The 12,872-nt window shown below is 52.3% G+C and overlaps 1 protein-coding gene across 10 annotated transcripts in view; it reads right to left on the reverse strand.

Moving 5' to 3' along the window:
• DYSF (dysferlin) overlaps positions 1-12,872 on the reverse strand; it is an 80,340-nt gene that overhangs the window by 32,116 nt on the left and 35,352 nt on the right. For 7 of the 10 annotated variants that reach the window (XM_032108326.1, XM_032108323.1, XM_032108322.1 and 4 more), the window contains 10 exons: positions 12,022-12,203; positions 11,099-11,239; positions 10,281-10,310; positions 9,525-9,551; positions 8,672-8,713; positions 6,620-6,721; positions 5,972-6,133; positions 5,050-5,215; positions 4,273-4,346; positions 438-500 (listed from right to left, as the gene is read on the reverse strand). In XM_032108326.1, the coding sequence (XP_031964217.1) occupies positions 438-500; positions 4,273-4,346; positions 5,050-5,215; positions 5,972-6,133; positions 6,620-6,721; positions 8,672-8,713; positions 9,525-9,551; positions 10,281-10,310; positions 11,099-11,239; positions 12,022-12,203 (989 nt within the window). The remainder of the gene's footprint in view (positions 1-437; positions 501-4,272; positions 4,347-5,049; positions 5,216-5,971; positions 6,134-6,619; positions 6,722-8,671; positions 8,714-9,524; positions 9,552-10,280; positions 10,311-11,098; positions 11,240-12,021; positions 12,204-12,872) is intronic. The other 3 variants (XM_032108328.1, XM_032108327.1, XM_032108320.1) reach the window with 2 other exon arrangements.

Raw genomic sequence — 12,872 nt, forward strand, 5'->3', positions numbered from 1 at the left:
GTCCCTCTGCAGCTCTCCTGGAGCCCCTTTAGGCCCTGCAAGGGGCTCGCAGCTCTCCCTGGCTCCTTCCCTTCTCCAGGGCAACATTCCCAGCTCTCCCAGCCTTTCCTCACAGCAGAGCTACTCCATCCCTCTGATCATCCTGGTCCTATCCCTGGATCTCTCCCACATTTCCATGTCCTTCCTGTGCTGGGATCCCAGGGCTGGAGGCAGAATTCCTCCCAAAACCACCCTGATTCCCTTTGAAATGGTGGACAACCCAAGGAAACCCCAGCAGCCAGCTGGAATTCCAATTTCCTAAGCAGCAAGAGGGATTTTTCCCAGAAGGAAACACCCCCTTCCATTTCAATCCATACATTCTCATGGATTCGGGTCATTAATTAAGCGATTAATTAATTAAGTAATTAATTAGCAATTAGAAATTAAGCGATACCTACATGAGGCAGGGCCCGGGAATCCGGGATGTTAATTAGTGCTGAGCTCGTCAAACCCTCGGAAAGCTACAAATTAAAGTGATCCGTTATCCAAGGAATTCTGGGAATGGGGATGAACACACAGTTTGGGAGAAATTAAAGGGAATAATCCAAACAAATATTCCCGACCCTGCAGTTTCCCAGGATGAGGAAACCTTTGGGATGAGCGCAGGGTTGGATTTTAGGGATGTTTGGCAAGAAGCTGGAATGAGGTGGAGGAAAAATGGGATATTAATGGGAAAAAATATGGAAAAGCTGTTAGTAATTCCCAATGGAGGAGAGGCTTTTCCCTGGATACCAAGTGCTGCTAACGCAGGGAGTTATCCCGGGATCCAAGGAGGGATCTGAGCCAGGTGGGTTAAAAACAGGATTGGGAATCCTCAGGATGAAATTCCAGGTCCAAGCCCAGCTCATCCTGGGCAAACCAAAACCCGGGATCACTTCCATGGGCAGGAAGCGGCAGCGCTGCTCCTGGATTCCAAGGGTTGATCCCTTGGAGGTGGAAAAGGCGGAAAAATGAGAGGTTCTTCCCAGAAAACAGCTGGGTTTGAGGATCAGGCTAATCCTGACAGCATTCCCAGATATCCAGCTCAAGCTTGTTCCCAAAACTCTGCTCCCATCCCAAACCCCACAGCTTCCAGCTGTTCCATAGGGAAAAAATTCCTTGAGGATCGTGTTCCACCAGGATTCCCTCACGGCTCCCGTGGCTGCTGGGAACGGCTCCTTTCCAGCTGATTTATCCATGAGCAGACGGAACAAATCCCTGCTCATCCCATGGACCTGTGGAAGTCCTTCCTGAGCCTCTTCCCGTGGGAATGAACCCTTGGAAAACACTGGGAGCAGAGCTGGCAGGACAAGGCCTGATCCAGCAACCTCTTCCACAAATTCCACCTTTCCAAAATCCTGCTCCTTGTCCTTCTCCCAAAGAACCAAACTAGATGGGATTAGCTGGGAAAAATGGCTTTTCCATGATTTTTAGGAGGACTTTCCTCACTTTGGGAAACCAGGATGTGATTCCCATGCACTTAAACTCCGGCTGAACTCCTGATCCCGCCTGGATGAGATGGATAACGCTCTCCCAAACCTCAGAGCAGAGGGATTTCACCTCCGGTTGTTTTCCCAATTTCCCAGGGAAAGCAACAAAGGGATCCTTTGTTCCAATCATCCCTCGGAGCAGGGAGCAAAGCCAAGCTTGGCAAGGAGGGAAAAAACTCCAGAGCCACGCAAGGAAACGCATCCATGAAAAATCCTGGCTCCTGCTTCCAACAGCGCCGCTGGAAGAGCCCTGGGCACGAGCTGCTGCCGTGGGATCCATCCCTTTTCCCGGGAAGGAGGAGCGGGATGGTCCCTGCTGGCCGGGATTGCTCCTTGACCTCCCAAATCTGGCTCTGGATGGGTGGAAGGATCCCGATGGTCCATCCACGCCCTGATCCATGGCCACCTCCAGGAGAGGAGCAGCTTCCAGGGCCAAAATTCCGAGGTGGGAATTTTGGGTTGGCTTTCCAGGAAGAAGCTCCCTCATCTGTCAAAAAAATGGGAAAAACGAGGAAAGAAACAAAGGGAGAAGGACGAATCCGGAGTCAAACTGAAGAACTCCGTTCATGGCAGGGGGATTGTTAGGGAAAAGGTTTTTTCTGGAAAAAAATGCCGGAATTTTCCACTTTGGAATGGTATTGTCACATCCCTCTCCCCCTTTTCTTCCCATTTAAACTCTTCCCTAAATTTGATCCAAGCTTGGAGATGTTTCCAAGACATTTATCCCAGGGAATAAAGCTCCAGGATTCCAAAGCTCCGTCTCATTCCTTCCTATGGGATTTTGGGAATGGGATCCCCCATTGCTGGGAGCAGCTCCCAGAGCTCCAAGGGGTGTAAAGGGAGGTGTGTCCCTATCCAGAGGTTTTGTTCCCAAAGGAAAAAATGGGAGCAGGTTTGCCACCAGCATGGTTTTCCATGAATAAGTCACGGGAATCTGAGCAGAGAATTCCAGGGAATGCTGGGCACGGCCAATCCCACTCCGGGCATCCCAGGGCGTTCCCTCCATCCAGACCACTTGGAAAAATGGGACAAACTGGGAATCCCACCAGCGGGAATGACCAGCACCACATTGTCCGAGCACTTCCAGCACCAGCTCATAGGAGATCCCGATTCCGGATCACGGAAAACCCAGAATCCGGATCATGGGAGACCCCGGCTCCACATCCCAAGTTGGGATCCCGCAGTGAGTTCAGCCCCCAGAAAATTCCCACATTATTCCCTCCGTTTTCTCCCAAGTTTCTCTGTCCTGGACTAAAAAAGGGAGATTTATTCCCAAAATTTCTGTTCCCTAATTCCACGTTTTCCATGGATGCGCTCCAGTTACTTCCCTGATCCACGATGAAGCCCAACTGTAAATTTTAAGGATAAATCCTTAAATGGGAAGCAAAAAGGAGGGGATGAGGCTGCTTTCCCGATTTCCCAATGCTCCAATCAGGAGCATTTTCAGGAGTTGCTTTTTCCTTTCCACACTTTTCACCGGAGCCAACTTTTCCCAACTTTCCTGTCCAGTTGCTAATGGAGGCTGAAGAATTCCAGGACAAGATTCCAATGGAGCTGTGAATGGGATCATGGAATCCTGGAATGTTTTGGGTGGGAAGGACCTTAAAGCCCATCCCATTCCACCTTTTCCATGGGTGGAATCTCCCGCTATCCCAGGTTTCTCCAAGCCTCATCCAACCTGGCCTTGGACACTTCTAGGGAGGAGGATTTGGAGTGAGCGGGGAATGAGTAGGGCCACATCCAGAGGGGTTTTTTTGGGAATTTTGGCCAAATTCCTGATTCTCAGCTTGATGTGGGACCCAGCTGGAGCCTGCCTCGGGACACACCACAAATATCCAACGGCAATGGAAAATCCTTGGGAATAGAACCCCCAGGAGGCACCAAGGAGATGGAAAAGAGCAGGATCCATGCCCAAGTTGCACATCCTGAGTTTACCGGTTCCTCCATCCCTGGAAGAGCTCAAGGCCAGGGAAACTGAGGCAGGAAACACCTGAAGGGCAGATCCCTTCCAGAAAACTCTGGCTTTTCCAGCCCTGCAGCATCCAGGAACAGGGAGAAGGAAAATTCCAGCCCTCGATATCCCACCAAGGCATAGGAAACCAGGAAAAGCTCCACCAAACATTCCTGACACCATTCCCAGCTGCTCCAGAGGCACCGGCATCGCCTCCTGATCCGTGCATCCCATGCATGGCTCGGCACAGGTCTGGCCCAAAGATTCCTTCTGCTGGAGAAGGAATCCGAGGGCTGTGGATATGGGAAGTTTCTGGAAGAACCAAAGCTCCAGGGGTGTGTCCATCCTGATCATTCCCAAGGGAATGCTGAGGTTCCTCCAATTCATTGGAACCGCACCCATTCCCCCCTCCTTCCATGCTCCCCAGCACCACGGATTTGGGATTTGGGATTCCGCAATCCCGGTCCTGTAAAATTCCTGCAAACAAGGAGCCAAACTGGGAAAAGGAGACCTGGCCATGGAGTGAGGACAGTGGAGCCTCATGGAATTTTAGCTTTCCTTGGGAAGAGCCTGGCATGGATTTCTCTCCATCGGGAAAGCAAATCCAGGCCCTCATTCCCAATGTAGGGAATGAGGAGGAGTTTGGGGTTGTGCGGATGAGGAGAGGGAGGGAAACCACTTGGAAGTTGAAAAAGGATGGATCCAACCAGATCCAGCCTCGCGTGGGCACCGCTGTGTCCATCCACCCTCACTGCATCCACCAGAGCACGGAAAAATCCCGGGATCTTCCCAGCGCGGCCGCCTTTTCCGTACCTGGATGGGAATCAGGGGCTCTTTGTCGTCAATGTCGATGAGGATGTCATCCCTGGGCGTGAGGCTGACGTCATCTGCAACCAGAGCGGGGCGTGATCCCGGGATTTGGGAATCCCAGAGACGAGAAACTTTGGGATCGACCTTCAGGAGTGATCCCAGTTTCTCCAAGACCCCATCTCTGTGATCTCAGCCTCTTCCAGACCCTTCCCTTCTCCCAAAGCTGATGTCCATGATCCCAAACCCATCCAGATCCTTCCCACCGTCCAAAGGTCATCGCCATGATCCTAATCCTATCCAGACTTTTCCCACCATCCAAAGTTGATTTCCATGATCCCAACCTCATCCAGACCCTTCCCACCATCCAAAGTTGATATCCAAGATTTCAACCTCATCCAGACCATTCCCACCACCCAAAGCTCATCTCCATGATCCCAGTCCAATCCAGGGCTCCAAGGAGTCAGGAGAGGGACTTCGGACAAGGACATGGAGTGCCAGGACAAGAGGGAATGGATTAAACTAAAGGAGGGGAGGTTGGGCTGGGATGTTGGGAAAAAATTCCTCCCTGGGAGGGTGGGCAGGGGCTGGGCTGGAATTGCCAGAGCAGCTGGGGCTGCCCCTGGATCCCTGGGAATGTCCAAGGCAAGGCTGGATGTACTTGGATCCACCTGGGATAGTGGGAGGTGTCCCTGGGTGGAACTGGATGGGTTTGAAGATCCATTCCCACCCAGCCCATTCCATGACTCCATGAAGGACACAAATCCCGGTATTCCCACGTACCCGGCTGCTCCTGGGGTGCCCCCGTGTCCTGCTGGAAAGGATCCCAGTAGAATTCCTGGAGGGAGCGGATCGTGCACTGTCCCACCACAGGCCGCCGGCCGAAGGGGCGGTTGTCGATGATCTTCAGGATGATGGGGGGGCTATAGAGGCTCTCCTTGGGAAGACGCTGTGGGAACAGGGAAGGGAAGAGGGAATGAGGTCGGGAAGGGAGGGCAGAAGTTCTGCACCACCCCAAAAAACCAAGGGCAGAGTTAATTTCACCAGAAGAATCAATTTTATGGGATTTTGAGGTCCTTCCCCATAAAATCCAATGTTATGGGATTCCGAGGTCCTTCACCACAAGATCCATTTTTATGGGACTTTAAGGTCCTTCTCAAGACACTTTTTTATGGGACTTTGAGGTCCTTCACCACAAGACCCATTTCTATGGAACTTTGAGGTCCTTCACCACAAGACCCATTTCTATGGAACTTTGAGGTCCTTCATCACAAGATCCCATTTTATGGGATTTTGAGGTCCTTCATCACAAGATCCCATTTTATGGGATTTTGAGGTCCTTCACAAGATCCATTTTATGGCACTCTGAGGCTCTTCACCCTAAGATGCATTTTTAGGGGACTTTGAGGTCCTTCACCAGAAGACCCATTTTCATGGGACTGTGAGGTCCTTCACCATAAAATCCATTTTTATGGAACTTTGAGGTCCTTCACCACAAGATCCCATTTTACGGGATTCTAAGGTCCTTCACAAGATAAACTTTTATGGGATTTTGAGGTCCTCCACCACAAGATCCATTTTTATGTGACTTTGAGGCTCTTCACCCTAAGATGCATTTTTATGGGACTTTGAGGTCCTTCACAGGATCCATTTTTGTGGGACCTTCCCTTCACCCTGCACCACCCCAGCCCCACCAGGACCTCACCACTTCCATGTAGAGCACGCAGACATCAAAGTTGGGGTTCTTCTTGACGTTCTTGATGACGCCGGACTGGACGCGCTGCCCGCCGCACTCCACCAGCAGGCTGGGCGAGGTCACGCTGGCCAGCTGGAAGCTCTTGAGGTTCCTCAGCCCCCAGGCCAGGATCTGTGGGATGAGAGGACAGCAAATCCTGAGCCCGACTTCTGCTTCCAGGCTTCCATGGAGCTTCCTCGGCACTGCAGGAGAAGCTGGAGGTTCAACTGTGCAGGACATGCAGTGGTGGGAATTATGGAATCCTTGAGGTTGGAAAAGACCTCCGAGGTCTTCGAGTTCAACCTGCGGCTGATCCACACCTCGACACCAGGAATTCCTTGGACACCTCCAGGGATGGGGATTCCAAACCTCCCTGAGCACTTCCAACGCCTGCCCACGTTTTCCGTGAGGAAATTCCTCCTGATGTCCAACCTGAACTTCATCCTTATCCCATCCCTTTTTCCCTGGGAGCAGATCCCAACCCCTCCAGCTCCACCCTCCTATTAGGGCATCATGGAGAGCCGGAAGGTCCCCCCGTAGTCTCCTTTTTTTTTTGGAATTCCACCCCAGAATCCAGCTCAGATCCCATTCCCAGATCCCACGGGATTCCCGGCTCACCTCGATGGCCGTGCGCTGCAGGACGGGTTTGATTCCCTGCGGGACCATGTAAACGTTGGGCTCCCGCTGGGGCGGCGGATAGGGAAGGTCGGAATCCGCGGACTGCGGGAATGGAGAGGGAAAGGAAACATCAGGAAGCGCCAGGATGGGATAACAACCCCTTTTCCATATTGGATCCACCTGGAGTCTCCATCTCTGCCAAACTCATCTCTCCCAGGAAATCCAGGACAGCCGAAGGAGGGAGATGAGGAATGGTGGGATGGAGGTGCTGGAAAAGTGGTTTTATCCCTTTAATCCGTCCTGGAGAAGATCCAACATCCCTGAGCTTTTCCCAAAGGATCTGCCCTCCAAAGTTCTACGTTTTTTAGGGAATGATGGGAGGAAACCGCCTCTATCCCATCCCGGGATCCCGGTGGGATGAGGAAAGGGATGAAGCAGCAGCAGCGGGGTCGTAGTTGGGCGATTCCCAGAAATTTAGTGGGAGCAGCGCTGTGGGATGGGGGATTGGCATCGCCTCGGGATCTGGGAAGGGGCTGTGGCTCATCCCACAGTTCGTGGACAATCCACAAATCCACGGGACAGGGCTCAGGTGAAACTACCTGAGAATTCCATCGGGATCATCCCAAATCTGGGAAGCAACTGAGGAATTCCCAATTTGCCTTCCCAGAGGAGGAAAGCAGGAAGAAGAATTCCTCCCCTCTTCTTTTCCCGCATCTCCCAGAGCCCACAGAAAGGTGGGAATGAAAGCAAAACCTCTGGAAATCCATCCCAGGAGCATGGAATTCTCTCCCAGCTGGAATTTTATTGGATTCAATAAAATGCAGGTGTGTTTTAATTCCGGGATTGGGTCAGGGATTGCCTCTCCAAAGGGATTTTCCCCAGTGGCACATGGAGAATCATGGAATGGTTGGGGTTGGATCCTTAAGGATCATCCAATTCCAATCCCCTTTCCCATAAAATTCCAAGCTTTAATTTTCCTTGGGAATTGCCAGTGGTTCCTGAGTCCAGCTGCTCGTCAGCTGAAGGTTTTTGGGAATTCCATCTGGGGGAAGGTGCCTGGGATTCCCACATGGAGCAGCCACTCCTCCATCCCATGATCCGCGTGCTCCCAGCGCTGGTTAGTGCCAGCAGGGAATGGGAATTTTATTCAGGATAACCCGAAGGAGAAGGGAGAGCTGCAGAGAATTCCCACATTCCCTGGGTTACCTCTGCAACCCTAATTCCCAAAAAAATTCATTTCAGGCTGCTCAGGCCCAAAATCATGGAATGGTTTGGGTTGGAAGGGATTTTAGTGATGAATCCTTTGGCAAATCCAATGGGAATTCCTTGGAAAAAGAGCTCCTGCTCCGTTCATCCTCTCCAGGATCAACTTGGATTTGAACCCTGCATCATTCCAGGTTTTTTTAAGTCCTTCCTGCTACTCTCCCGGTGGTTTTCCAGGCATTCTCCTGGATTCCAGCTGAATGCCGGAGGATGGAATGTTCCACCGGATGGACGGGAATGAGCAGGGAATGCCGGGAAGGAGGTGGGAGCAGGGAGGGATCGGGATGGGAGCGGGAAAAGCAATTCCCAGACAAAGCCATCTGGAGGGAGGAAAATCCATAAAAATCCTGCTGGGAGCCGGGATGGGTTGAACAAGGATAAATCAGAGGGAATCCAGGTGGAAAGAAGCTCTGGAGATCACGGAATCCAACCCGGATTTGGATCCAGGATGAGTGAAAATCAACATGGATGAGGCCGAAAAAACTGGAAAAGCTGGAAAAGATTGCGGGTTTAAATGGAAGCTGGGATGTGATCTGAAGATAAATCCCAGAGTCTGGTGGGAATTCAGCCCCAAAAGGCCATTCCCAAAAAAAATGGAGAAGGATGGAGCCAGCCTGGTCCCTCAGGAGCACCCAAGAGGCACTGGAGACTCCGGCTGGCACCAATCCTTGGGATGCAGCCTCAGGAATTTTGTCGGGATGGGGTTCCTGTGATCCTGCTCTCCCTGAGAGGCTCTGCTGGGATTTTCGTGGATTCTGGGAATAGGGAAGGAAGCAGGGAGAGCGATACCCATTGGAGGAGCCCCTCGGAGAACAAGGCGGGAATGCAGAGCTGTGGAATGCCCCATCCCGGAATTCCGGCGGTGGGAAGAAATGGAGGAAAAAGAGGAGAGAGATGATTATGGACACATGGAACAGCGGGATGAGTTCCCAAGGAAAGGCGGCGTGGTGGGAAAAATATCTTGGAAAAATGCATTCATCCCATCCAATCCAACCTTTCCTGGGAATGTTGCTCAGGTCTTTCCTAGCTCATCTCCTGGATTTTGGGATTTACAGCTCTGGGAGTTGTTCCCTTTCCCTGCCAGGAGTTTCCCAAGATCCCAACTCTTGGTTCAGCCTGGGATCGGTTCCATGCGATGCACAAGGATAAAGTCTGGGAAAGGTTGGGATCCTGGGCGTGGAATCAGAATCTTGGGAATGATGGAATCATGGAAGAGTTTCCATTGGAAAGCTCATCCCATTGCATGGGCAGGGAACCTTCCACTATCCCAGGTTGCTCCAAGCCCCATCCAACCTATCCTGGAATTTTTGGGGGGAATGGGACATGAGACTTTCCTTGGGAACAACTGGAACAGTCCGGCACATCCTCGATTCATGGCAAATTCCCTATGGAAAGTCTGGAATTGGGATTTCCCATGGCCAGCCCAGCGTTCCGGCTCTGGCATTCCAGGTTTGGAAGGATGGGACACCTCATTCCAGAGGGTAAATGGATCCCAACATTCCCGGCCATGGGGAAAAGCCCATCCTGCCATTCCCGAAATTCTGGTGCTCCTGGCTTGATCCATCTGGGAAAAAGGGGATTGCCCAAGGAGGCAAATTTTAACAATTCCAAGATGAAAAACAAGGAATTCCCAAAGACTCACCTCATCCAGGCTGGAGGAGAGCTCGCTCTGGGAAAGAGGAGGAGAGGACGGAATTAGAGAAATTCTCATCCCTAAGCCCATCCCAAGGTTTCTAATTGGAGCTGACAACTGAAGGGAACCCTGGAATGGTTTGGGGTGGGAAGGGATCATTAAATCCCATCCAGTCCCACCCCATTCCCCAATCCCAGGTGGATCCAACCTGGCCTTGGACATTCCCAGGGATCCAGGGGCAGCCCCAGCTGCTCTGGCAATTCCAGCCCAGCCCCTCCCCACCCTCCCAGCCAGCAATTCCTTCCCAACATCCCAGCCCAAGCTCCCCTTTCCCACTGGGAAGCCATTCCCTGCCTCCTGGCCCTCCAGCCCTTGGCCCCAGTCCCTCTGCAGCTCTCCTGGAGCCCCTTTAGGCCCTGCAAGGGGCTCGCAGCTCTCCCTGCCTCCTTCCCTTCTCCAGGGCAACATTCCCAGCTCTCCCAGCCTGATCCAGAGCCCTTGGAGCATCTCCATGGGATCCTCTGGATCCTGGAATGGGATAAATTTGCTGTGTCAGGAAGGAGCTGCCCCATTCCCAGTTTTCCTTATCAGTGAGGAAAACCAGAATCTCTACACGGGAATTCCTTCATCCTAAAATAATTCCCTAGGATTGGATGGAGGGATGGCTGCAGGGCTGGAAACAGGATCCAAATCCCTGGGAAAGCTGGGAATGGTGCTGGGCCATTCCCAGGGATAGAGGAGTTGCAAGGAGGAGTCGGGAATTACCTCGAATCCAGGGATGTGATGGACAGCTGGCTGCAGGGAGAGAAAACAATTCCCATTAACATTCCCAGTATTCCCGGTGCTAATTCCAATTGAGCTGGCAGAGAAGCCTCAGCCCCTTCCATTCCCAAAAATCCTGGACTGTCATCCAGCCAGGAGGCACCAAATCCACCCGGATGAGTCCCGCCAGGATCAAACAGCTCCTCTGGGAGCACATCCCATTCCAAGGCCTTCCCGAGGCCTTTCCCACCTGGTTCTCAGAGAATGAGGAGAAGGAAGAGGCCTCGTGTGGGGATTTGGGGCCTTTTCCCGGTGTTTGTGTAGGGATTTCCAGGGAATTGTGGGATTCCCATTCCCAGTTAAACCTTGGGGCTGGGAAGGAAGAACAGGATGGAGGGATTGAGCTTCCCAATCCATCCATTTTCCTAGGCAGCCATCGGAAAAGCTGGAGTGGCTTCAGCTCTCCTGAACCCCCTCCAGGAATAATTCCAAGGAAAGGGCAGCATTCTTTAGGGATTTGGCAATTCCCAGCTCCCTCGATATCCCTGAGACCCCCCAGGACTTGTCCTGGGAGAGATGGATCCATGCAGCCCATCCCACCTGGAATTTCCATCAGACCAACCCCAAACCACCTCTTTTCCCGGCTGGAAAACCTCAGCCTATGGAATTATCCCTCCAAAAGAGACAAATCCCAAATCCCTCCGGCTCTTCCCATGCTCCAAAGGCGCCAATGGATGGACAAAACCCAACACCTGGCAAAGGTCAGATCCTGGAGAAGAACGGGAATTCCGGAGCATTGCAGGCTCGGGGATGGAGCTCACCTTTTCCCGCTGGATCAGCTCGAAGGCAGCCAGGAGCTCCCCGACATTCCGGCCGGATTTGAGGACGGGATACCAGGAGAGCCGGGGCGAGCGCTCCAGGCTGGGCTGGCAGATGCAGCGTCCCATGAATTCATCCGCGCCCTGGAGAGGGAATCCCGGGATTTGGGATCATCCTTCCCATCCCTTTTCTCCAAAAAAATCCATCCCCCTCTCAGCCAAAAAATTGGAAGTGAGGGATGATCCCGTTATGGGATTGGGGCAGGAAAATGAATGGATTGGTGCCCACAGAGCCTCCAGCTTTCCAGCTCTTTCCTGGAATTCCTAAGGCTGAAAATACACTTTTTTAGGAATTTTGGCTTAAAAGCTGGAATTCCTATCCCAGGTTTTCCAGAGCAGGAACTTGGAGCCTTCAGCAGCTCCTAAAAATCCCGTTCACTGCTCCGCACTGGGATCTTTGGGATCTTTCCTGCTTCCTGCTGGCAATGAGCAGGAAAGAGGGAAAAAGATTCCTGAGATATTCCCAAGCCCTTCCTGAGGTTTATTCCAAGTGCTTTTCGCCTGAATTCCCTCCTGCGCTTGCGACAGTCTCCAGCCTGGTTTTTCCAGGAAAAAAAATGAAATTCCTGCCACCCATCCCCCAAAATTCCATAATTCCCAGGCCCTTTGGACACAGCAAACAGCAGAGGGCGTTTCCCTAATTCCATGACTGCTTCCAATCTTATCCCAAGGTTTTTCCATGAGGAAACGCCATTAATTTTCCCACTTTAAATGATGCCGATGAAGCCCAATGAATGGGACTGCAAGGACACCACGAGATTTTCCCTGGAATTTCACCCTCTGGAATGTCCAGCTCAAGGCCTGAAGAGAAGCCGGACATCACATCCCAGAGGCTGGGAATTCCCGGTGGGAATTCCCACACTCACATAGGTGTCGTGGTCGTAGATTTCCACCAGGATATTGGGAGGGGACTCGGCCACATCCCGAGAATTCCCGAAAATCTCGATCTCGTAGAAAATCAGGGTCTGATCCCAGGTGGGATTCAGAGTGTTCTTCTCCACCACCGTCTTCTGGCTCTGGTGCAGGAAGGACACGATGGCGTAGGGATCTGCGGGAATGGGATTCAGGGAATGGGATTCAGGGAATGGGATTCAGGGATGGAGCCGAGCTCCGGCTCTTCCCAGAATTCCAAGCTCCATCCAGAACTGCCTCCCAAAGGATTTTGGGAGTTCTCAGCGTGCTCCAGCTCATCCTGAGGTCCTTCAGGTCTTGCTTGAGGAGAAAGGAGCTGCCCAGTCCATCCCGCCTGGAATTCGACATTCCAACGCCAATCTGCCTGGCTTTCCAGGTGATTTTCCAGCTGGGAAGGCTCAGTCTCGGAGCTGGGATTGTTCTAAAGATCCAGGGAGAGCTGCGAGCCCCTTGCAGGGCCTAAAGGGGCTCCAGGAGAGCTGCAGAGGGACTGGGGCCAAGGGCTGGAGGGCCAGGAGGCAGGGAATGGCTTCCCAGTGGGAAAGGGGAGCTTGGGCTGGGATGTTGGGAAGGAATTGCTGGCTGGGAGGGTGGGGAGCATCCCACACATCCCTGGATGCAGATCCCAGGAAAATCCCACATTTCTGGGTTCATATCCCAGGATTATCCCACATACCCCTGGATTCAGATCCCAGGAAAATCCTACCCATCCCTGGATTTGAATCCCAGCATTACCCCACATATCCCTGAATGCGGATCCCAGGATTATCCCACACATCCCTGGATTCAGATTCCAGGAACATCC

The sequence above is a fragment of the Corvus moneduloides genome, chromosome 5 (genome assembly GCF_009650955.1).
Source record: "Corvus moneduloides isolate bCorMon1 chromosome 5, bCorMon1.pri, whole genome shotgun sequence".
In the NCBI taxonomy this organism is placed as follows: Eukaryota; Metazoa; Chordata; class Aves; order Passeriformes; family Corvidae; genus Corvus; species Corvus moneduloides.